The sequence below is a fragment of the Opisthocomus hoazin genome, chromosome 16 (assembly GCF_030867145.1).
Source record: "Opisthocomus hoazin isolate bOpiHoa1 chromosome 16, bOpiHoa1.hap1, whole genome shotgun sequence".
In the NCBI taxonomy this organism is placed as follows: domain Eukaryota; kingdom Metazoa; phylum Chordata; class Aves; order Opisthocomiformes; family Opisthocomidae; genus Opisthocomus; species Opisthocomus hoazin.
In genome coordinates this window covers 13,285,874-13,311,524 of record NC_134429.1, presented here as the reverse complement: position 1 = coordinate 13,311,524, position 25,651 = coordinate 13,285,874, and the positions used below count along the sequence as shown (strand labels likewise).

Sequence of the window (25,651 nt, the reverse complement as noted above, 5' to 3'; positions counted from 1 at the left end):
TGTCCCATGTGTCTCGGCACCCTGTTAACCCTGCTGGGAGCTGCCGCAGCACAGCTACCATCACAGCGTGCCCCCAGAAGCCAGCTGCTAGGTGGGCAAGGAGGGTTTGTTATCAGAGCCAGCAGGGTAAAGCAGCTTTCTTGGCTTGGCAGGAATGGGGTCAGAGCAGCAGCACTGGAGGAAAAACTTACTTGACTCTGTGCATCAGGAGGGAGCTGAATCTGCTGCTCTGTAGTTAGCGTTATTAGAAATGGCCTCAGCAGATGAGACAGCAGGGAGAAGGTTTTCTGGAGAGCAGTGGTGGACTTTGGTAGCACACGATGATAACCTGTGGAGGACAGAATTAATGCTTAGCTGGGTGTCTGACGTGGTTTGCTCTGTGCTTTCTAGGGCATGCTCTTATCTCAAGTTTATTACCAGCTGCACAGACTGCTCAGCTCTAAAGCTCCAAAGCAGCAAGGCCCAGCAAAACTCAGCCTCTGGCAGCAGGCGGAAGATAGTAACTGCATACTGGCAGGTCAGAGATGATCCATCACCACACCAGACGCCTGAACGCACACTGAGGCTGTTCAGAGCACGCTTTCTCTCCCCACGTAAGCTTCACTGTGGCCAGCGTAAGCCAGGCCTCCAGGAAAGAGCAGCTTTCCTGTATTCCCAGCCAGCAGCAAGAGCCCCAGGACATGGCGAGGGTGCCTGCACAACAGTCAGCTCAGCAAGGACAGAGCCTCTGCAGAGCAGCCTTAGATAATGCATGAGGGTGTTCTGGCAGCATCCATCAGTGGGTTTCACTGAGGTCATAGCCTCACACATTAGATACAGATACCACTTCCATTTTTACATCAGGAAAAATAAAGCTTAAAGACACACAGACAAAGCATTGGCAAGCTATCATGATTTATCATGACTATCATTGCAGGCATTCACAACAGCCTGGGTATACCCTTTGACTCCCTTATAGGGGTTCCTTTGAGAGGTACATGAATACCAGGCAAGAGCTGTGCTGCTCATTCACACCTATATCTCCAACAAACTAGAACTCTCAGGAAGACTGCAAGGGTTTTAAAAAAATAAAGAAATCAGCCCACCCCCCTCTGCAGCCAGCCTGAGAAACTGTCATCAGGACCAAAACATACAGTGGGAGCACTGTGCACCATCCAGAACTAGCTCAATAGCTCTTGCAGGAAAAGTAAAAAGCTGGTCTAGTTTTCACAGAATTCAGTCAGACCCCAACACTGTTTTAGCTGTCTGCAGGCAGAGCTGTGTCACCATGCCAGAGGGCACGGACCAAAGATAGAATGGGTAAAGGCAGCAAACATGACCAAAGCAGCACCTCACCACTACCTTCCCTTGAGCAGTCTTGCAGTTTAAGAGTGAGTTTCTCTTGCCAGAAACTTCCATTTCTTCAAATAAAAAGCTGGAAAGAAAATCCCACAGGCAGCAGATCCTTCAGTGCTCTTGGGCTGCCTCTCATTCAGGAAGTGACCACAAGCCCAGGTGACAGACACTCAAGGACATGAACCACCACTGCTCTCCCTCTAGTGACAAAACTATATTGTCCATATATTATTGTCATAACTCCTTGAAGCAGAGCAGCTGTGGCAGGTGGCAGCAAACTCATCATGCTCTTGAATGCCACCAAGGGATGGCTTGTGGCTCTCATCACTCCTCATAGCATGGAGTGGTTCTGACAGGCAGTGCTCAATGCTGAGACAACAAACTTTGGTCCAGACTCAGCCATTTGTGGGCAATTAGCTTATGCGCTGACTGCTTGATCAATTCACCTGCTCGTTTTCCCGACTCCTTTGTCAGTTTGCAAAAAGCTCAGGGGAAGCCCAAGCCTTTACATCTTGGGAAAGGCTCCCAGGAGCCTGCACAAACCAGCCGATGGGTTCGGGAACAAGTTCAAGAGAGAACACCCAAGTCCTTGTTGCCTCCCATATGTCTGTCCAGCGCAACACAGCCCTACAAAGCTCTGAGGCCACCAGCTAGAAAGGATTAAAAGCCCTAGCACAGACATGCAACCTTCCCTTGCAGTCACCTTGCACTTCTCACTCAGCACCAAGAGATTTGATTGAAAAGGTCATTAACATGTAAGGAAAAAAAAGCCCACCTCTGCACAGCTGTTTTAAAAGCTCACCCTGAGTTTGCCCTGCCCCAGGCTGTGAAGGGTCTCCATCCCTCCCGCATCTGCATTCTCTGGGTTCAGTCTGGTTAGGTAAATAATCTCAGATCACCTTGTTTCATGTGGGAACTTCTTAATCACCCAACACCCATCACCTGCAGTGCTCCAACAAGGCTGCAGAGCTCTTTGGTGATGGGGAACGAGACATCAGTGCCCACACCTGTAGCTGAGCCTAACACAGAACATGAGCTAACAAACATTGAAAGCAGTTACGTGGTAGCAAGAGCTGCTTGCTTTCCTGCCAAAACCAGCCAAGCCACAAACGCTCTCAGTGCCACACGTCAGCTCACATCAGTGACTGGATGTCCTCGCACCCACCCTCATTCTGGGGGCTCCGAGACTGCCATGTCTTCTTCCAGCAGAAGAGGACGTGCCCAGCCTCCCTGCCCGCACTCTGTCAGATCAGCTACACAACCCTTCCTCTCAGCCGTATACCAGCTTGGCTAATCCATGTGCAGGAGCTACCCACACCTCCCCTCCCTGCCCTTATTCACCCCTTAGCAGCCTGCATCCTTGCCACAACTTCCATTTCCCCAAGCAGAACCTTTTGTATTAAAGATGGAGGGCATTCTGACTGTCTGCCTAAATCACAACCTATTTGTAATTTAATTCAACCTCCTCCACTTCCCATCACGAGTGGTTGTTTACAGTGCTGTTGACCAGAAGCTGCCTTTCAGCCCAGCCATGGCTGCATTTCACTGGCTGATGAATCCATCCCCCCAAGACTGACACATACACAACCCCACCCGGCAAAAGGGCTTCTCTACTTCAAATCCAGGTTTCAAACCCAAATCTTTTGCAACCTTTCCCTCTCCAGCCCAATACACTTCAGGACGTATTCCTGTCCAGGCTCCTCCATGGCTTTTCGCCCTGCCAAAACGCCCATCCAGGTGGCACCAAGCTCCCTGGCCCTTCCTACTGCTTGTTCCATGCAGCAGTCTGAAACATGTTTTCATGCTGAGCTCTCGGGGAGATAAACTTGCTCTAACTTAAGCAAAATAAAAAAAGAAAAAAGCCAACAAGAAATAGGCATTGTGGGCCAACACTCAGAGAAACGTGATCCACAGACCTTCCAAGTTCCCACTGTTTTGGGCTCACTTCAGCTTCTGAGCTGGCTTAGAGCAGAGGAAAGCCTGGCACCCAGCCCCTCCGCCTTTTGCTCATCACCATCTTCAGGCCTCTGGGGAGCACAGAATGGCTGAATAAACAGCGACGAGGGTAAAAAAAGAGCATCCCAGAGGCACAGCTGCCCACCGGTCTGCCAAAGCTCTGCTCGCTGCTCGAGGAGCCACAAAGACGTGTCATCCGCAGGGTGACAAATTGCCAGGGAAGGGAAGGGAAGGGAGCGAGTCATCCTCTCTGACTGACCTTTGTGTCAATCATCAGAGGGAGAAGACTGCTCCCGAGCTCCTCGGCGGTGGATAATGAGCCACGGGGCTGCGCAGAAACCGGCCCCGGCCCACGCAGGGCGACGTCCCCATAGGCACCGCACACGGGGCAGGGAGCGTGGCGAGAGGCAACCAGCACAGCGTGCTCAGGATTGTGTGGAAAAAAAACCACAAATTAAAAACCCGGGAGCGCCATGCTTTCATCAGCGCGGCTGAGGCAGGCGAGAGTAAGGTGTAAAAGCTCCCTATTGCTGCAGCCCGGGAGAGGGGGACGGGGAGCGGGCCCGGCGCTGCCCCGAGGCCGGGAGAGGCCGAACCCCCCTCGGAGAGCGCCCCGGGGCAGCACCCAGAGCGGAGGCGGCACGGCAGGGCCCTGAGGGGACAGACCCCATCCCGAGGGGGGACCACTCACCCGAGGCGACACCGTGTCGTGTCGTGTCGCGACCCGCCGCGGCGGAAGCAGCCAGCTCCCCTCAGCCGCTGAGGGGACGCCCTGATGAGGTGGCGGCCGCACCTGCGCCCCCCCCCAACAAGGGGCGCTGCCGAGCCCCGCCCCGTCCCTCGCTGACCCGAGGACGGAGGAACAGCCGCAGCCTCCCTCCCTCCCTCCTGCCCTCCCTTCTCCGTCTCAGAGCCCAGAGCCGGGGCTCGGGGCTGGTTTCGGGGCGGGAAGGGGCGCGGGGTGCCCCCGCTGCAGCACCCTGAGACGCTGCTGGGGTGCAGCCTCACGGCAGCCCAGGTTGGATGAAGCTCTGAGCAGCCTGGGCTGGTGGAAGATGTCCCTGCTCATGGCAGCGGGTTGGAACCAGGTGGTCTTTAAGGTCCCTTCCAACCCAAACTATTCTATGGTTCTGTAAGGCCGGGGGAAGCGGCTGTGCGTAATGAAGACTTCACAGCGGACTCGCTGGCCTGGCAGCAGAGATGGGGCTCTGCCACACCACAGGCAGGAGGTTTCGGAGTGTGAACCGTCGGGGTTAGCATGGCGGCCAAGCCAGCAGCCCAGCACGGACAGGCTGCCGCACAGGGAAACGCGATTCCTTCCCGCCTCTGCCAGCCTGAAATGAGGGAGCAGCTGTCCCCCCACCTAATCCATCCTCTGAGCCCCTTAACCCCTGCCCAACACCCTCCCCCAGCCCAGCAGCCATTTTCCGAAGGGGCCACAGAAACCCTGCCCAGCTCTGCCTGTGTCTGCGGCTGCCGTTCTGCAGGTTACCCTTTCCCGTGCCCCCATCCCCGCTTTTGGCAGCCCCAGGCACTCACTGCTGCCAGGCTGTCCTGCAAACTCAGAGCAAACCTGCCTCCTCCGTGGTCTATAGCCCACACACAGCTCCCCGCCAGCATCCAAGGGAGTGCCCATGGTGCCTGGTTTTGGGACAAGGAGCTGAGTTTGTAGCCAAAACCAACCCTCTTCCAGCCTTGCTTGGCAACTGCCCCACAGCAGGCTTGAGCATAAACCTTCTCCGACCTGCAATCCCCAGCTTCTCATTAAAGGGACCCCATTCCTCCTTCCTGTGGATACCACATTTTTTCTTATCCATCAGACTGTGATCCTGAGCCTTGCTGGTATTTATTACTACAGGGGTTTCACCAGTAACTTTGGCCTCATCCACAGAAGTAAGGGTTCGAAAACACGGGAGGTTTTTGCTGTGATGTGCTGTCGGTGCTGTCCTTCCCAGCAGTGTCACTGCTGGGTAGCACGAGCACACCCAAATGGGAAGGTGCAGGGAGCAAACCTCGCTCAGCGTGCCTGCAAAGACAGGTAAATGCCTGCATCTCCTCCTATCCTGCCTCTGGCCTCTGCATGCATCAGTTCAGCGTGCTCCTGGGAGGTGCAGAGTAGCACTTTGCTGCTGCAGCACAAGACACAGAGACAAAACCTTGATCACAGGTTCATGCCAGGCATTGTGTGTTGTGAGAACCGGCGGTGCTGCAGCAGCGGGCAGATGAATCCCCTTCTTGCAGAGTCAGCGCAGAAGTGCCATCTTCATGCACTGGAAGAAGCAGAAGATGGAACGGAGGAGTAAAAGGCCTCCACAAAACCTGGCTAAAGCTCTCGCTCGAGCCAGCCCTCTTGCAGACTTGTGTGGGATGCAGAGCTGGCTTTTCCAGGCTGTCAGCTTTTCTGGATGTGTAAGCTGGCTTCAAAGGGCCCAATTTCAACAGCAGGAGTAGACAATCTTGTGCTCACTGGGAACTGGTGCTATGGCCTCATGCCCGCTGCGTTACTTCCACACACCACACGTAACCTGTCAGTGCCACTCTGTCCAGCACTACGTGTACGTGCAACAGTGACATGGTGATAAGCGAGGGATCCAAACGTGCCAATGTCAAAATCTTTTTATTTACAACAGTCTCCAAAAATCAAGGAACATCGAAAATAGTGAGGGTAGGAGACAACTTACAAAAGTAACATGTATACGTTACATCAGGAATTGTGCTACATCACTCTGAGAACCGATACTCTAAGGTCCGCACACGACATGGTGAAACAGCAGTGCCCGCCCTCCCTCTGTCCTTGGGGTGCTCACACCTCTTCTCCCCTTGGCTTCTGCACCATCCTCCCTCCCATTTGTTCTCTTCTGTTTCCCCCTGCAAACCTTTCTGCTTATCTGCTTGGTGCTCTGGCTCTGCTCTTGGCCATCGCCCTCCCGTCCCCCCCAGCAAATGCCCAAAGGAGGAGCAGAGAGGAGAAAGCCAAACAACTATGTCCTCAGGATAGAGACAGGCCTTGAGAGACTCTTAGCTCCTGGACTCTGGGTACTAAACCAGGGCAGAGCAGTTAGAGGCCTTTGAAAAACCTGTGAACTGTGGCTTGCGTGCTGTCTGGGGTGAGGAGTGATTTTGGAAAAAGTAACCAAGAGACTGTGAATTTGTCCTGCGTGGCTGCAAATCAATCAGCACAGCTTCCTTGGTGGACAGTGTGGGAGGATTTATACATGTTACAGGCTTAAATAAAAAGCCTTTTATAACCCTCCAGGAAGGCAGGCTGCTCTAGTAAGAAAATTCAGTGCAGGTCAAGCTAAAAGAATTAGACACCACGACATACAGCAACATCCCAGTTTGCTCCAGCGGAGACAAAGCCAGGGCTCTCCAGAGACCACTGCATCCACACCACCGTTATCAGTGCCCCGGTAACTCTGTAAGCATGCCACACGTCCTTCTCCTTGGGGACATTGCTCAGGCTGCCTTTGCTCTGGCATAGTTTCAGATCCATCAGGGACTGAGGAACACAGCCCAGCTCAGCCACTGCTCCCCTTTCAGCATCTGCAGCCTTTGGAACTGCCGAGGTCAGTGGCCAAACCTGATGCCCCAGTTGCCTGCACAGACCCCGCGTGAACCCAGCGCCTCAAGAGGCATCACAACATAAGGAAATACTGAGGAGACCTGAGCCTAGTCCTTCCTCTGACACTGACCTTTGCAAATCCTGTCAGCTCTGTTCCTCCTCCCTCCAAAGCTGATTTTGACATGGCTGTTGTGAGCAGAGACTCTCTCCGAGTATCCACAGCCATGGGGAGCCTTGAACTCACTCCGCAGCTCCACTGAAGGCAAGGAGCAGCAACACCAGCTCTGTGCATGCATCACAGTGCTTCAGCACCCGGGAGCAGCGCCCTTCCGTGACCACCCTGGGCTGGCAGGGAGAGAGCTTCTGTTCAGGACAGGACCCGCTCCAGTTTGTAGGAGACTGCACAGTTTCAGAATGACCCTTGTCCCGAAACATTAACATCAGCTTTTCCACAATATAACCCTCAAAACAGGATTTACTAGAAATAAAGGAGTGGGCAGCTAACAAATATTCTATTACAGTGTGCTGTAACTAAGAACTCGTGTACATTTCTTTTGAATTGCTTTGAAACGGAAAATTGGAGCACGTAAGGCTGGTCTGCTGTGTTCTACTGTTTAAAAACATCAAAACTGACAGCTTCGTATGAAGCATTTTAACTCCCTAGCTTCCTCTGCCTGAGAAATTCTCCCTGAGACAATCTCCAGCCACTTTTAGTCCAGACTCTGTGTGCACCTTAGGCAGAAGCATCTACCACGGAGAAGGCTGAACCTTGCTCAGCAATAGAACAGGGCCCAAGAGATGGTCCGTGAAAGAGAGGAGTCATCAGAGAAAGAAGACAGGCAGAGATGTGGGAGGAATTAATTTAGGGCAAGCATCTGCTCCAGGAACAGTGCCAGACAGGTGAGGCCTTGCTTTTTATTACTACAAGCATCTGCCTCGGAGCACCGATTCCCAGCAGGGCTGTCGGCCCCACCTTCGCGTTTGCTCAGATAAACCCATCCGTCTTCTTACCTCTATAACTTCATGAATATTTTCTAATCCCAAGGACGCTGCCTGCATGGAGATGGATGTACACATCTGCTACCGATCTATTGTCTCCACAGATGCTTGGGGAGATCAGGGTGCTGTAAGCATTTTGGGGAGGGCTGGGCCCCACCTGTAAGTCTCTCACTCTACAGCACAAGGAGAAAGCACCAGCCACCCTGACAACAGAGCTCTGCAGAGTGAAATGGCGATAGGGCAAATGTCTATTCAGAACTTAAGACAAGGGTCATGACTATGTTTAATAAAGTTTTCAGCTTACCAACATCCAGTGGCTCCTTGCAGTGAAAATCATCACCTAGGATCATGTCCTGGCTCTTCTGCCATCCAACCACAATCCGGAGTAAGCTCCTCCTCCTCTCCTTGCCTCAGTTTCCTCGCTGGAGGGGCACAATCTCCTCATTATGCCTTTATGAAACATCTGCTACAGCTCTGCACTCATCTCAGGCTCTGATTTTCCTTTCTGAATCGCTCCAGCTGTTGCTCTCCCAGTACCACCTTGGCAGTGCCCTGCCCCGCTCCTGCCAGCCAGCCCTTCTGCACTGAGCGAGCCTGGGCTGGCCAGGGAAGAGGAAGGAAAATGAGAGCTTGTCCTTTCCCCTGCCCGCTCCAGAAAACAGGACAGACCCTGTCAGGTGCCAAGAACTCTGTTATTTTTATCTGCAGATCACACACTGCCAGATCAGACCCAAGGGAGATAAAAGGTTTTCCTTTACTTTGAAATTAATCTTTGCCTTCCAAGACTGGCTGAATGAATGGTCCCAGCATGGTGTGTCCAGAATCACTCTGGAGATGGGGGGCTGACATAGCCTCTTTCTAGTGAGCACAAACAGGACACCAGGGGCTTAAAGGACCTTTAAACTTTGCAGGATTCAAAGCACATCTATGCCTTATCTCAAAGACATTTCAAGGTTTCTTCATGCTCACAGGAGGAGGAACTTCCTCTAAGGGTGCACTTCGCACCTTTTTCGTGTGTCTGGTGACCTGGAAATATCCATCAGCTTTAATCACCCTAAGGAGTTTAAAGCATTAGCTAAATTCAGGTCAAGCTGCCAGCCAGAGCATCCTTGGCAGCAGGACTAGGGCTACCTTGCTGTCCCCTGCAGTACCCCCGCGGGTCTCATGGGGCTGTAGATCATCAGCACACTGCCCTCTACACTCATTGCCACTTAGCAGAGGTCAGGGAACCACTAGTAATTAAATTTGGAGAATGGACACAGGGAAAAACATTGCTTACAGATCAATGTTGGGGCTGAACTGTGCACAGCAGCCACCAAAGCAGCACAGCTTAAGGACAGTCAAAAATCCTCTCCAGAACCATTTATTCATGGGCATGGGGTTCATTTATGAAGGAACTGGTGCAGATCAGAGGTAGGTGTCAAGGAACATTTAACACTCTGTAGGAAGGGGTGACTCAGCTGCACCACAGGATGACAAGGAAGAAACCAGGTCTGCTCTGCTCGTGCTCTCACCACCCTCACTGCCTGCAGCAGGATTGCTCTAGATTTCCCCTGGCATCAACGAGCGTCCTGTCCTGGCAGTCCTCTCTTCAGCTGACACCTCGTGGAACCTACTTTAGGAACAAACATCTGATTCAGTTTCACAGGGATAATAACGATGTGAAGGTGTACAACTGGCAGGGATCAGAGTGGAGATACGCTGAGCCAGGCAGAAGCAGCTGCTGGTCTGTCTCAGCAGCACAGTCTCCAGAACTCGGCTGGTAATGGGGATGGGCTTCCTGGAACTTCCTTCTTAAAAAGGGAGTTAATCCAGACAGAGAACACAAAGCCACCAGGGACATGGTGTCTGCAAACAAACGGAGTCAGGCTGTGTTCTGGCCACTCCCCTCTATTGGCATCCCTAGAATCACAGAGTTGTTTAGGTTGGAAAAGACCTCTGAGATCATCAAGTCTAACTGTTCACCTAGCACTGCCAAGTCCTACTAAACCATGTGCCTAAGCACCACATCTACACATCTTTTAACTGCTTCCAAAGATGGTGACTCAACCACTTCCCTGGGCAACTTGTTCCAAATCTTGATAATCCTTTCAGTGAAGGCATTTTTCTTAACATCCAGTCTAAACACCCCCCGGTGCAACTTGAGGCTGTTTCCTCTCATCCTACTGCTTTTACTTAGGCGAAGAGGCCAACACCTGCCTCACTACAACCTCCTTTCAGGTAGTTATAGAGAGCGATGAGGTCTCCCCTCAGTCTCCTTTTCTCCAGACTGAACAACCCCAGTTCCCTCAGCTGCTGCTCACAGGACCTGTCCTCTAGACCCTTCACCGGCCTTGCTGCTCTTCTCTGGACATGCTCCAGCCCCTCAATGTCATTCTTGTAGTGAGGGGCCCAAAGCTGCACACAGCGCTCAAGGTGCGGCCTCACCAGTGCCAAATACAGGGGGATGATCACTGCCCTAGTCCTTCTGGCCACACTATTTCTGATACAAGCCAGGGTGCTATCAGCCTTCTTGGCCACCTGGGCACACTGTCAGCTCATGTTCAGCCAGATGTCAACCAACACCCTGGGTCTTTTTCCACCGGGTAACTTTCCAACCAGTCTTCCCCAAGCCTGTAGCACTGCAACCCAAGTGCAGGACCCAGCACTGAGCCTTGTTGGATCTCGTACAATCGGCCTTGGTCCCTTGATCCAGCCTGTCCAGATCCCCCTGCAGAGCCTTCCTCCCCTCAAACAGACCAACACTCCCGCCCAACTTGGTGTCATCTGCAAACTTACTGAGGATGCACTCGATCCCTTCATCCAGATCATTGATAAAGATATTAAACGCAACTGGCCTCAGTACTGAGCCCTGGGGAACACCACTTGTGACTGACCGCCAACTGGATCCAACTCAATTCACCACCACTCTTTGGGCTCAGCCATCCAGCTAGTTTTTTACCCAGCAAAGAATATGTCCATCAAAGCCATAAGCAGCCACTTTCTCCAGGAGAATGCTGTGGGAAATGATGTCAAAGGCTTTCCTAAAGTCTAGGTAGACAACATCCACAGCCCTTCCCTCATCCACTAAGCAGACCACCTTGTCATAGGAGATCAGGTTAGTCAAGCAGGACCTGGCATTTCATAAACCCATGCTGACTGGGCCTGATCGCCTGGTTGTCCTGTATGTGCTGTGTGATGGCACTCAGGATGATCTGCTCCATAACCTTCCCTGGCACCAAGGTCAGACTGACAGGCCTCTAGTTCCCCCAGATCCTCCTTCTGGCCCTTCTTGTAGTTGTCTAACTTCCAATCAACTGGGACCTCCCCAGTTAGGCAGGACTGCTGATAGATGATTTAAAGTGGCTTGGCAAGCACATCCACCAGCTCCCTCCATACCCTCAGGTGGACCCCATCTGGGCCCACAGACTTGTGTGTATCTAAGTGGTGCAGCAGGTCACTACACCAAAGCAACATCATTGCACTTCCCCTTGGATTATGGGGGCTCCATTATGCTCCCTGTCCCTGTCTGTCAGCTCATGGGGCTAGGTACCCAGAGAACAACTGGTCTTACATTAAAGACTGAGCCAAAGAAGGCATGAAGTACCTCAGCCTTTTCCTTATCCTTTGTCACTAGATTTTCCCCCGCATGCAATAAAGGATGGAGATTCTCCTTAGCTATCCTTTTGTTGCCAACGTAAATAACATTTAATGCATCTCCCAGTGGGCCCAACCCCTCCCTTTCTGCCAAGGACCAGATGTGCTGCATATCAATGCACACACTTAGCTATTTCAATTTTTTAAAATATGATAGAGTCAGTGATGCTTAAAATGTACTTGTTAATGGCACCAGTTTGCGATTTCATTTTACTTTAATATAAGCCATCTGCTCTGAGCAGGCAGCAGCCGCAGGCTGAAGCTCCGCTGCCCTCGTGTCTCCATAATGAAGGGTGTCTCTAAGCCGCCACAGAGGATGCACCACTGTTCATCTGTGCATGCCACCAGGCATGGGCTCTACCTGGCCTCAGTAGGTGGCTCGCACTCAGGCTAAAAGCTGACTGCCATGTCATAAGGCTCTGCAGGGACCTCAAGGCTGTCTGTTTTTTCCCTGCCATGAAGAGCAGAGGTAGTGACTGGCAAGGTCACACACTTAGCACAAGGTGGGACTGGGCATCAATACTGCCTTGGCCTCACTACTGCAATGAGGAAGAGGAGGGCAGGCCACTGCGGGCACCAGTTGCATTCCTGATGGCTGTTCACATACCCAAGAGATCCCAGCAAAAGGTGCGCTGTCCGGTCAGAAAGAAGGGGAAAGCCATGTGTCCTGATGACCCCGTGAACAATGAAAGAAGGTCACTGCAAGTGGTGCCACCCAACATCTTTATCTGGATCCCACAATGCCCCCATAAGAACTCCTGTACAGCAAGTTCACTGCTGGTCTAGCTTAGGCACAGGGCATGGCAAAGGGGTCCAGACAACGCTATTTCCCTGGCCTGTCCAACAGCTCACTGCTGTTTTCAGAGGCTCAGGTAATGAGGCATAGGCTTGGCGTGGGGGTAGGACATCACCTCAAGAGTGATCGTTGCAATGCTGACCCTGGCCAAGGGGAAGGGAGGGACAGAGGAAAAGGTTTTGAAAAGGATCAGATGGCCTTCCCAACTTCTCCCCTTTTAGCTTTGCGGTTCCAGAAAGCTCTGTTCATTTGGAAAGAAAAAAAAAAGAAAAAAAGAAAAAAGGAAAAGCAGAAAGAAAATTGAGAGAAGGAGACCTCCTCTCCTCCTGCTCATGGGCTGAGGCATTCCCTGGGCAGCCCTTACTGTCCGTCATCTATTCATCACTACCCAAAATAAATACAAGTTTAGAGCAAAACCCATTAGAAAATAAAGTGCATCTGGAGTTGAAAAACTTCTGGAAAAATGGGATTTTTTTCCTCTTTTTTTTTCTTACAAAAAATATCCTTTAAAAAAAAGAAAAAAAGAAAGGAGCAAGAGGACAGAGCATGTGGCTCTTCGCATAGGCTCTACAGGGCTGTCCCATTAGGCAGAGGGATCTTAAATCCACTCTTCAGCAGGGCGAAGCAGATGCATAGACCCAGCAGGCCAGCAAGAAGCACCCCCAGCACAGCCTTGAGGCAGGAAGTCCTGCTGCGGACGAAGGTGCCAGGCCCCATGATGCTCAGCAGGGCTGTGCTCACAGTTAACGTGTACAGGATGGAGACTCCAGTGTTGAGGGCCACAATCTTCCCAAACTTGGCAAAAGGGGCAATGATGCAGAAGAACAGCGGGACGGTGGCAATCACGGTGGTGACGGCGCTCGAGACAATTGCCACACCCACGTGACGGACAGCTTCAATCGTCCTCCACTGGCGGCACGCTGTGGGGTCCTGGCAGAAGGTACAGCAGTGTTAAGGGGGAGTGGGGACAAGCACATGGGGCTGCGCTGATGTTTTAGCCTTTGAGAGGGTGGCTTAGCTCATGGGGTCTTGCTCCAGGACAAAGACGCTGTGTGAGTGCAGACTGGACAGTTCATGCAGTCATGGAGCACACTGGGGCAAACAGCTATGAGGTTAGAACCCAGTAGAGGCAAAATCTGATGGATTTTGTGCCTGCTTTCAGCCACATCAGACCGACTGCTGGGCCTACACAACAGAGGCACTGCATGCAGACAGCATACCTGGGATCAGAGATCCCCACGCTTCTGTGGTCTCCTTCCCAAAGAGGGAGAAGATGCTAACAAGGCTGGAGAAGACCTGGAAGTCCAGCACAGCACAGCAAAGCAATCTGCAGAGGTTACAGAACAAGTGTAGGGCCATTCCAGCACAAGACTGTCTTCACTGGGGCATGAAAGGGAGTTGCTCTGGACACAGCTGTGGCTAGCAAGAAACGGACAGCCATGTAGGTTGGAGCCTCAGCTGGATTTACTGTACTCAGGTACACAAGCTCACAATAGTCTCTGATGAGTCAGCTGGACAAGCAGCAAGCAACCCAGGCATGCTGTGAGGGTGGCAAGATGCATCCCCCCTCGCCTATCATACCTCAGGTTCTGCATCATAGCCAAGCGGCACAGAGGGAGTGAGGGGAATGGATGAAAGGCTATAGAAACAGAAGAGCTCACCTCTGCTTGGTGCAGTGGCAGGTTTTCCCCTGCCAGCAGATAGCCCTCCACCAAGTGCACGCAGTAATCGACAGAGGAACCAACGAGGATAGAGAGGGAAATGGCTTCCACAGCTCCCATTTCCCAGCCAGACCAGTACATGATGGTCACCACCAAGCAGACCACCCCTGTGTGAAGAAGGTCACATTAGGCAAATTGAAAGGACTCGGGGACTGCTGCCCAGGCCTACTCACACATGTCAATCGCTGGGGAGTCTGGGGCCATACCCCTGCAGCTGTGCACGCTAGCCAGTCCGAACCTCGTACACACTCTCTCCTGCCCACAGGGGCAAACACTTGCCTCATCTTCCACTGGCCACAAGGACCATTCAATCAGGTAATCAGACCTGCTGGGGACAGTGAAGCACCTAATTAAATATTAGACAAACTGACAGACTGATGCCAATCTAGACTAATGCTTGCTAAATGACTCCAAGCCCAGGGAGCGTGCACATGTGCACACATGCACTACAGGAAAGAGGGCCCTTTGTTTTGTTTGGAGTTACACACAGGCTGAGCGCATGCACAGTTTTTTCTTTAAGGCAAGAGTGATGGTTGCTTGAGTCATGTGTGGGAGACTAAAGTGGTTTTAAAATGATAGATTTGATTTTTTTAAACTGAGAAGTTTAGCAACACACTTAGACCACTATATCGTCAAATCACCAGCCAGAGAGAGGGAACTATTTACAAATTTGCTTCAAATACTAACAAAACTGCTAAAATATTCAGCTTTTAAAAATCTCCAACTGCTTGGAAACAGCAGCCGTGGTGCAGATCCTTGGGAAGTAGTGCAATTGTTATTCAGAGCATGTGGGACTTAATCACATTATTATACATAACAGGCAGGGATGGCATTTGTGTAGCTAAACCCCTTATTTAAACAAATAGAAGGGATTGTGTAGATAAAACACACTGGGAATTAGACAGACAAATCCACTTTCCCCGATGAGGTTCCTGTGCATTTGTTGAGAGTTTCTCCTGTTCACCTAGGTATATCAGGACTAGCTCCTGGAAAGCCAAAAGGGTTTACACAGAGTAATAGCAATTCAGTTCAAATCACCAGAGACTCAGCAGTGCCACAGCCCACCAATTTCAGACAAAGGGAAAGCTTGACACATTGCAGTTGATATTTTTACCTAAAATGCTGAGCAGCACTGGAAGCAGGAGGAGGATGTGAGTGGTAAACACTGCCACTGCAGCCACACAAATGACCAGCGAGAGGACGAGACCGTACAGGGCACTCTGCACTCCTGGAAGAAAAGAGCCAGATAATTTGACTCCTGGAATGTGACTGCTGGGATGAGAAAGGCACTGTGTCCCTGCTGGCAACAAGGCAGGCAAGGACTCACACGAGGGGACATGGGAAGGGGAGAATGAAAGTGGAAGGCGGGTGATCAACTTCTTGTCTCTTGCACCAGCAGGGCAGAATGCCTTCCCTTCCCTATTTCCCTGGGCTCTGCCTAGGATTTTGACAATATATGTTGCCTGGGGCAGAAATAGGCTTTAGGAGCTTGCACAGCAATAGCAATGGACTGAAGATAGAACATGTGCCCATCAGATGGGACAGGGTGTGCTGTGATGATGTATCACAGAGCACGGGCACCCCAGGGAGAGAAACACGGCAGTCACTTGCCTATAATTTCCATGAAGATCTGCTTCCAGTGCTCACAGGTCTGGAAACCGTGCCGGAGAGCAGAGCCCTCTGGGAAGAGCTGGAGCTGCTGCTGCAGGAATGTCTCCCATTTCAGGTAGTCAGCATATGTCTGGAAGGAAGATTTCCCCTTGTAGGTTGTCTGTAAGAAGATGAACACTTTATTCTCATGTCCCGCTCTTTCGGGCAGGGTATGCATGGCAAGGGAAGAGGCAGAACAAGCCAGCTGGAGTTGCAGCACCAGGCAGAACTGGAAGTGACAGACGGGAAAATCTGCCACAGCTCTTTGCCTGAGCTCTTACAGTAAGAGTGAATTGTGGCACCAGCAGCCACTTTAGCAACTTGTGAGTGCAGGGATCTGTCTGCAACAGGGCACAAACACTGGCAAACACTAAATTATGGCTGCAAATGAAAGTGGCCAGTACAAAGACCAGAGCTAAACCCCCAGAATTCACAAGAAGAAACTGTCACAAGGCTAGATGCAATGCCACGTGCTCACCGATTCAAATGCCATGGAGATCCACTGCACCTTCCCATCCTTCACCCCCACTGCCCCATGAGACAGCTGTCCAGGCAGCAGGTTTGGCTCAGGGATGTTCTTGCACTCCGGGTGCAACATCTGCAGAAAGGAGGAGATGCTGTAACCTGGAGAGAAAGAAAGAGCAAGGGATGGAGGACAGGACAGGGAAAAGAAGCACGTTGAAGCAAGAGGGGAAACAAACAAGAGGAAGTTGCAGGCCCCATTTGTCAGCTGCTTCCCCTTGCAACTCTGACTTGCCAAAGCCCTTGAGGTTTCAGCACCAGAGCCCTCAGCTGCTGCTAGCTTGAAAGGGCCCTCTGTGCCATCACCACTGGACAGGACACTAGCACCGCTGTTTGTCCCCAGCTGTCAGGAAGCAGTCAAACAGCAAGTGCTGAGGAACTGTCTGCCTGGCAGGCATTTTCTCCAGGCATGACATTGGCTTTTGGTCTGAGGCCAATATACGCTTCCTAGACTCATCTCCACAACCTTCCGACCTCTGAAGTTGGAAGAGACAGTCACTGGTTAGGTATGTGAAGCCACAGGGGCAATGAGGAGCCTCATCACAGGGAGATCAGGTGTGATTTGCTGGTTATTCAGGAGTTGCTAAGAAGATACACTTACAGTCTTCTGGACAACTATCACAACAATACCCATGACTGGAACGAACGAATGCAATTCAGTTCGTCTCTTCCCTGATTCTTCCCTGGTTTAAATCCCAAAGAATATGCCCAGTATTCTCTGGAGTTAAGGAGACCATTTCTCTTTCTCATCTTCCAGAAAATACGACCAGAGGCATGTTTTAGAATGGTAAAGCTGCCTTACGAAGAAAAGGAGGCAGCAAGAAGCAGCCACCTTTTCTGGTTTGCTGTTGAGGACCCCAGCTCAAAACACACAGAGCTGCAAGCAGAACTGCAGAACAGGAGTCTGACATTCCTGTCTCACTCACTGCGTTTTTCTCATCCCCAAAATGGTTGGCACAACACATGGAAGCGTGAGGTGAACAGCCCATGGAGATGGGAGCTGTGACTTAAGCCAAGTGGAAACAGGCAGAGCTGTGCTGCAGCCAGGTCAGGAGAGCTGACTGCTGAGAAACATCTCTCCTCCCTGCACTGCCTGCATTTATCACAGACTGGTACCTCCCTTTCCTTTCCCTGCTTTATCAAGTTGGGATCTGAAAGTTTAAAAGCCCTTAGCAGCCACACTCCTCCGACCGGAGGGTGAGAACCAGTCTCCACCCAGTGACTCAGGATCTCCCCAAGGACTGTGTGGCTGGCATTAGTCCTACCTACCAGAGGGCAGGCACTGAGCCCCTCCTGGCTTCACCAGCTCAGTGTTGCTGGCGATGGCTTTGCAGAGGCGGCACAGGTTGCCAATCTCTTTGAAGAGGTCGAAGCTGTCATCGTAGATAACGCTGCCCTTTCACAAGGAGACACAACAATAAGAGCACCACAAGTGAGGCATGCACACAGGACATGGCACAAGAAGGCAGAAGTTGAGTGCTCTCCTGGCTACACAGCCTGGGACTAGCTTATACAGACTACAAGTTATACGGTAGAAAAACCCACTGGACATCTTTGCCTCACCAGACAACTCAGGAAGAAACTACACCACCCTCTGCCAAAGAAAACCAACCCCCAAAGTCAGGCAGTACAACAAAAACACTGATAAATGCAGAGCCACCATGCCATGCCCAAAACCATTAGTGTCTGCTTAAGGAGAAGCTCTGAATCCCTAGCAGTGCCCCGCACAAAACTCCAGCTTTCTGCCTGCTCCACTGCCTGCATTTCACACTGTCCCCTCCAGAGGAAACAGGCAAACGGATTCTGAACAGTGCCCCCAAATCAGAAGGCAGGAAGAACAGCAGGAAGCTGAAGTGCATCTGCCAAGTGGCAGGAGCTAAGCATAATTTTGCTGGGGAAAGCCCGTGAATGTGTTCGAGAGATAAGCTGTTACTGGAAAAGCCACATTTAGTAACCTTTTCCTGGCATAACTGATTCGTATTTTTTCATGTTAATATCTCATAACAAGATAAAAACTAAAGAAATATCAGTTCCCTGGATCTTGAATTTGCAGTGAGATTTTCGTACTTAGCTTAAGATGGGTTTGCTTCTAAAATCCTCAGGAAAGCCAGATTTAGAATCAAAATTAGAAGGTTAGATATTGCACTCAGAAAGGGCTTTTCTGAAAAGTCTGAAGTGATTTCAGTAAGGGCTTCCTGATCTCCATTATTTGTGAATTTGCTAAAACAGAAATGTACTTCTGGCTTATCACAATGCTACCATCTCTGCTATTCCACCTGCCTAGACTGCTGGCCTGTGCTGCCTGGGTTGTGGGAATTAAACAAACACCATCCAGGGAGACCTCCCTTCACTCGTCTGCCCCAAGCGTGCCTGTCCAGCATGCCAGAATGCGTGTACCATGTCTCCAATGACGTGATTGTCCGGGCGTCTTGTGCGATTAACACCTCTGATACCAAACACTACAAACACCATGGCTCCCGTGTCTACCAGTGGCCGCACTGCTGGCTTCCCGCAACCTGCGTTCACGCAAGGATTAAATCCAGAAGTGGCTGACAGCTTTGCTTTGGGTGCTGCTGTCAAATACAGAAGAAAGGTTGGTTACACGAGAAGGCGGCAAAAAAAGGGTCTGACTCTCTGGCCCAGACAGCCAGACATGGCTGAACAGGTCCTCCTCAGCTTACCTTTCTCACTGGGCACATAAAGGATGCCTTTGGTGGGTCCATCTGGACTAGAGCTGAGGAGACAGCCAGGAGGTGCTACACACACTCGGCCATGGTAAGGGGGCTTGTGCGACTGGGCAAAATACAGCTTCCTGTGCAGCAAAGAAAATTTGTTACGTGGGACCAGAGGTAGTAAAGATGATGTGTGTCGTGTGATTACATGGAAATGGACATTCTCAGGGACAGAAGGAAAGGAAAAGGTGAACAACTCCAGACCTGGATCCCTAGCCACTGCATATCCTGTGCTGCCTGTTCAGCCCAAGAGCTCAGGTGGGTAAGGGCAAGACCAAGATCATCAATGTCTTTTTGCTACCCAAAGAAGCCCCCAGTCATAGTCCTGCACCTGTCAGGCCTTTGGCACATTAAATAATGTTATGGGCCTGCAAAATAATTTTGCAAAGATGAAGTACATTCGCAAAGCAAGCCATAGGGCCATGGATGTCACCAACTGGGGCAGGACTGGCACTGGACATGAGGCATCCTATACCAGCCACTCAGCTGTGCTGGTTTTGCTGCCTGGTCCTAGGTGGGTTTTGGAAGGTTACCGTGTTCGCTGCTGCTCCTTGGCGGCCACGTAGAAACTGAAGTCGAACTTCCAGCCTCTCTTGGTGTCACAGGACAAGGTGGTCATCATCCACTTCCTGGGGCTCGTCTGTTTAAGCAGCCCTACTGTGGACACACAAGCTGTCAGCTTCCTGGTGAAGTTACCGAAAGGCACTCTATACACCTAAGCAATGGATTAATGAAAACAGACACTTAACTCCACAGGGTTGCAGCCTGTTGCACATCAGCATCACACACTCCCCTCCTCCCTGAGCACTGTCACAGCCACACAGAATGAGCACGGCAGGCACAAACCCAGCCAGTCCCCAGCCTGGCTCCTTCCCAGGGTTGGCCAGTGTGTGATGGGGCCCCTCACCACCCCCATTCTCTGTGGCTGAGGCTGAATGGTGACTGCTCTGTCCAGGGTGAGGGACATCTGAATGTGAGTCCTTCTGGGGGCGTGTGTGTCCAGCATGGCCTGTGCACAAGCAGTGTTGCCTGCTTGCCTGTGTTGGTGGATGGAGGCAGTGGGAATCCAGCTGACTCCGTAGCAGTTTCTACTAGAACGAGTTCAGCTGATCATGCCAGGCCTCATCTGGTCTCCACAGACACCCACGCTTCTGCTGCCATTGCTGACAGTCACATGACAACAGCAACACATAAGTATTCATAGAATCATAGGTTGGAAAAGACCTCTAAGATCATCAAGTCCAACCGTCAACCCAACGCCACCATTCCTGCCAAACTGTGGCACTGCAAGGCATAATCTTTAATGATGCCAGGCACAATGCCCTCCGTGTTAGCTACCTTACTGCAATTCCCTGCAAATTTCATCCTGAGCTAGCTAGGACCCCGTGGAGAGACAGGAGGAGGCTCTTGTGCTCACCTGTTGAGTGCTGCACTCTTGATAGAGGGGTCCAACATCCCTGGACTGACTCACCTGGAATGAAGGCACCTCCCCGTCTCCCGGTGACACCATCTGCCAGGGGGCAGGGACACTGGCATTGAGCGAGAATCTGTAGATGGCTGGCCTTCCCTTGCTTCTGGACTTGGAGATATACACAGTCCCCTGCAGATCTGAAAAAAACAGGGGGCATGAGGACTAGTGGTACTTCTCAATCAGCAAATCCTACAGACATGGACAGCAGCAAAGGAGGGCTCTCCCCCGGGGCAGCAGGCACAGCCTCTGCCTTCTAGCAGCACAACACACCTTTCAAAGGTTTTCACAAATATATCCCAAGCTGCAGTAATTCCTGATGACTTATCGATTCGTGTCATCTCAGGACCTGGCCCAATAACTTCTATCCTCAAAATCCCCTGCAAAGCAGGATGAATTTACTCTCCTCACAGCCTGCCAACAAGGTTGTAACACAGGACTGGGATGCAAAAGCTCTGAGCTCCTAGCCCTGTACTCAGACCAGACGGATTTGTCACTGGACTGTATTGCCACCTGGGTTATAGGACCACATTCTGGAGAACAGTAGGCATTCAGGGGAAGGGCGACCATAATGATGCCCCTTATATCCAGGACTAAGTTAGGGCTCAGTGGGGCAGGGCCTGAAGAGAATTAGTCCCCATCAGCTATTCAGGTCATATGATTTCGTTTTTACCTGAGTGGACCCTTGGGCCCTGGACCCAAAAGTGGTCAGAGTCATCATGCCCCACTTACCTTGCTGCCCTGTATCACTCATGCTCCCTTTGCTTCCCCAAGGTGACCCTGAGCCCCTCTTCTTCTTTTCCAAGGAGGTTCGGATGTTGTTCTGCAAACTGTGGGGCTTTTCCTGAAACAAACCTGTCCCACAAGGTTAGTCAGGGATGAAAGAGCAGGGATGAATGGCATGGCAAGGGACCTACCAGCCCTGCCCACACCACGGACTCTGCTCTTGAACACCAAACCCTAAGCAAGGCACACAGAGCCACAGAACCCCAGCTGGTCGCTGGCACGTAACCAGCACTTATGAGTAAAAGTAGTCAGTCTTCATGGACTATAAAGGAATTGTTCCAGCAGAAACGCTCAGAGAGATCCTGGCTAAAGCAGGAAGTATTTTTCAGAATACTCCACTCCTACAGGCAACTCAACCACCCCACGCCCAGTGTGCGTCTCCCTTCAACGGGGTCCATCCAATGCCCAATGAGATATTTGAACAGCATAGGCCTCTACCTCACATCTCAGCTCCTCCAGCCCAGGGCTTAGGCCAGGCTGCACCCACTGTGGTCTGGGGACCAGCACTCTCACCTGAGCAGGTAATGCAAGAGATGCCTTCAGCACTCAGGTTGTATTTCAGGTCTAGCAGCACCTGGATGTTAGTGTCTGGCCGGAACAAGACTGGAGCACGGCTAGCTGGATGGAGGCGGCTAGCAAAGAATATGGACAGGAGCAAAACGAGGAGAAAGAGCCCTGAAAGAAGAAGCCCAGATAAGTATGTGGGACCCTACACGCATCTTGCACTTGGGACACTCATACAGCAGGGGGTTGGCAGAATGATGGTATTTTTAACAGGAAAAGGGAACAGCCCCTAAAGCACACTGGCAGCTGGGCTTTCTTGTAACGAGCCCCGTGCCTGGACAACACCATCAGAACCTGCCATTTCAGATCTGACTGAAAGGAGAGGGATGGAAAAGCCTCAGAGTTCCTCATGCAGTTCCCTTAGGCATGGACTGCTCTGGGGATGCTCTTCCACTGAATTAGGAGCCATGTATTGTCCCTTTTCTCAATCTCTTGTCACTAATAATCATGGCTTGGGGACTGACTGAGATCCTGTCAAAACCTCTAAAAATCCATGCAGATGGAATACCCCGTTCCTTCCTTACCCACAATCACCCATCTGCTCTTCACTGCAGACCACAGCACCCAGTGTTCCAGCAGCTCCTGCAGATGAGTTATCAAGTGACCCCGGTTGCTCTTCTCTGCAGGGAGCTGCAGATTTTCTGGCATCACAGATACCAAGGGGACATCCCCCATTTCCAGGGAGACTAGAAAGACAGAGAAATCAAAGGCAGTCTCAGTGCTCAGTGTCACAACCGCCTCTTGTAGCTCTTTGCTCTCCTTTACAAAATCTTCTGCAAGATGCTGTACAACTCACTCAAGCTAAGGAGATAGAGTAAGACCCAGGGAGAGGCAGTGACTTGCCCAGGATGTCCTAGGAAGCATCTTTTTCAAGTCACTGCCATGTGACAGCTACACTTCTAAATCCATAGTTCAGTCCAAAGCCTGTGCTTCAGGCTATTTTTCCTCTGCCAGATCCCACTAACATTGTCCATATGGTCACAAGGACACTGCATGCTTCTTGGGCCAAGCAAAATTTGTCCCTGTCCCACTAAGTACGTCTCGCAGCTAATTACACACAGCTGACCTCTTCCTGACTGCAGCCTGGCTCCCATCTCATCTCTCTATACCAGCTCAGGGATGCCTAGGGAACTGCCCTCTTCTCTACGGACAAGGAGCGGGCACTTGCTGTAGTGGAGTCAAAGTGTGCGTGGCATGCTGCACAGCTGACCCACAAACCATGCTTGGTCACCAACTGGAACAAACCGCTTTGCTTCTTCACAAGTTACCCGATGCCCAGGGGCCCCTGGAGAAAAGCATCCTGCTGTTTACTCTGCTCAAGGGAAGGGAAGGAGTTATTTCCATACATTACCACTGCATCTGGCTCTGGCATACCGATGAGACAGCTCTCGCAGCACAGTGCCAAAGCTTAGTTGTCTGCCTGTCAAAGGCAGCTCAGAGCCTACTCTGTAGGGAGGGGGTCTGCACACTGGGATTGACGGGCTCTCAGCCATCGATTCATTTCCCTCCAGTTCCAGTTTGCTGCTAGGCCTGAAGGCTACTCACTCCCTACATCACTCCCACCCGGGGTTTTAAACAGAGGAGATCCCAGCAAGTTTTAAAAGCCAAGTACAACACAGCATGACTCTGTAAGCACCCTTATCTTCGACTGGGGCTAGAAGGATTATCTCCGGCTAACAAGAGATAGGGAATTTCTGGGCTCTTTCTACATTGCTTATGTGGTCTCAGGCAAGTCACTGCCCTCTTCTTGCCATGATGGAGGACACGCTCTGAGGAGGTGATGCTGGAGAGTAACAAAGTGCTCTCTTGCCCACTTCCCAAATGCCATGCTCTGAATAGCAGGGAAGAGGGTAAAACTCTCTACTCAAAGGTGAGCTGCCCTGGTGTTACAGATTAAATGTTTCATGGCTACATCCATGTCAATCACCGAATCAGTGATTCCAGCCAAAAAATACAATCCACATTAGACCCAAGATGGTTAGCAACATAGTCAGAAAGCACGTATTGACACCCACTGAAAATCTCAGAGAAACTTACAACTGTTAGAGTTCAGACTCCCACAACCTCCTGTGACAGCACCATCCCCAGCTTAAAAGTAGGGAAACCAAGGCATGTGCCAGTGGCAGGGCCAGGAAGAACTGCAGGATGAACAGTGTAGTGTGGTTGCCCTGAAGGCACTACACTGCAGGCACATACCAGTCTCCTCCTCCACACTGAGCAGTGGGATGTCATCGTCGAGATAGGGAAGCGTCTCTCTGCCTGCTCTGGGGCTGGCCTCCGAGGCAATGAAGAGATCTTCAGCCAGGTGCAAGGCACTGTCTTTGGTGCACTTCTGATTACAGCTGGATCGGAGCAGGGAAGGAAACAAAGGCATGAGTTTTGAGCCACATACCCTGCAAAGAGTTAACACGGACTCCTTCAGTGACAAGGACAGCAGCAACCGCCTGCTCCAATTACTTGGAAAGACAACAGGCAGTGCCATGAGCAATTTCCCTTGCTAAGTGCTGAGAGGTCAGGGGCTGAGCTGCCATGGCAGTCCAGTAGCAGGCTGGGCTGGATACACAGAGCAGGGCTGAGCCATGAACATTGGGTGCTGAGCAATGGGGGTTTCAGCAGTTCATCTCCCTGTTAATGAATTAAATCAGGCCAGGTCATCTGCACTGCTAAAGAGCAGGGGAAGGGGAGATGTGCTGACTTCCAAATACAAATCTGCATGCACTGCTTGTGCTCACAGGCAGGAACAACGTTGATCTGTCTGCCTTGCAGAGCCCATGTCTCCACAGCTTGAGGATTTAGCTGCACAGTAAGTGCTCTGAGGACACAAATAGCTCCAACAGTCCATGGGATTCAATGAAGAGGTATGACTGGCACTGCAGAGTCTGGGTGCTGCAAGGCACCTGTGAGTACACCAGCAGGAATAACACTGGGACTTAGCCCTTCCATTTTGCTCCAACCTGAAATGGCAGAAGTTAAATTTCCCTTCTCTTAGAGACTAACGGGGAATGCAAAGCCAAGCTGCCTGAGGGGGATGAGGACGACTGAGAGGGTAGGGCATGGATTTGCACGCTGCCTTGGCCATGAGTTCCACAACAACATCCCACCCACACAAGGAGGCTCCAGGGCTCACCTGGTTTGGCAGGAGCTCTCTAGTGGGGACACATAAAGAGTCCATATTCCAAGCGCAGCTGGCATAGTGAAGAGCACAGCTACCCAGCAGCAGGACACAATCAGCGACATAAAGAGTCCAAAGTCATGCACGGCTGGGATCTACATGAAGAGAGAGAACATGGAGCTGGGACCAACTGGGGAATGACACTTGGAAAGACAGCAGGACAGAAACGGGTATCCAGAGGAACTCGAGAACAGCACATGCTGATCTGAGTCATGGTAGTCAGCAAAACTGGTAGGTACAGAGCTGAGCTGATCAGTGGCATAGGAAATATTGCCTTGGATACTGATACATGAGAATGTCGCCTGCCTTAGGGCACATAAAGGGAAAGCCCTCTAGGGCAAGCAAGTCCAGCATGTCCCCGTGCTGGACGAGAGGGCAGAAGGATGGTGCTGGCAGCTTCCATCTCTATTAGGGCCTCTGGCAGAAAGAGAAAGGCCCGAATCCCAAAGCTGTGGTGTACCTGAGAGAAGATGTTGGCAGCGTATGCTGCAGCCGTGGTCAGGGAAGTGAAGAAGGTGGCCTTCCCTGCTGTCTGGATAGTATGGATCATGCGCAGTCGCAGGTCCTTGAGGTGGGTGGCTTGGCGGTAGGTGTTAATGAAAACAAAGACATCATCAACCCCTGGGAAAAGAGTGGGGAGATTCTGACACATCGCTCAGAGCAGGGACACATGCTAAATAACTAATTTCCTCTCAACATTTGATCTCATATATTTCAGTAAAAGGTAATGCAGGGACAGGGCTTGAAAATTC

At 51.3% G+C, this 25,651-nt stretch overlaps 1 protein-coding gene across 9 annotated transcripts in view; it reads right to left on the bottom strand.

The window, feature by feature from the left end:
- Positions 1–217: 217 nt before the first annotated feature.
- DISP3 (dispatched RND transporter family member 3) overlaps positions 218–25,651 on the bottom strand; it is a 53,087-nt gene continuing 27,653 nt past the window's right edge. For 5 of the 9 annotated variants that reach the window (XM_075437202.1, XM_075437205.1, XM_075437207.1 and 2 more), the window contains exons 6-21: positions 25,360–25,520; positions 24,855–24,994; positions 23,924–24,120; positions 22,252–22,413; positions 21,677–21,838; positions 21,110–21,232; positions 20,381–20,517; positions 19,443–19,624; positions 18,859–18,989; positions 18,575–18,750; positions 17,447–17,573; positions 16,134–16,279; positions 15,617–15,776; positions 15,120–15,233; positions 13,946–14,112; positions 5,896–13,214 (exon numbers count right to left, since the gene is read on the bottom strand). In XM_075437202.1, the coding sequence (XP_075293317.1) occupies positions 12,852–13,214; positions 13,946–14,112; positions 15,120–15,233; positions 15,617–15,776; positions 16,134–16,279; positions 17,447–17,573; positions 18,575–18,750; positions 18,859–18,989; positions 19,443–19,624; positions 20,381–20,517; positions 21,110–21,232; positions 21,677–21,838; positions 22,252–22,413; positions 23,924–24,120; positions 24,855–24,994; positions 25,360–25,520 (2,648 nt within the window). In that variant the 3' untranslated portion in view covers positions 5,896–12,851. Of the gene's footprint in view, positions 329–5,895; positions 13,215–13,945; positions 14,113–15,119; positions 15,234–15,616; positions 15,777–16,133; positions 16,280–17,446; positions 17,574–18,574; positions 18,751–18,858; positions 18,990–19,442; positions 19,625–20,380; positions 20,518–21,109; positions 21,233–21,676; positions 21,839–22,251; positions 22,414–23,923; positions 24,121–24,854; positions 24,995–25,359; positions 25,521–25,651 lie in introns of those variants that run through there. The other 4 variants (XM_075437209.1, XM_075437203.1, XM_009938163.2 and 1 more) reach the window with 4 other exon arrangements.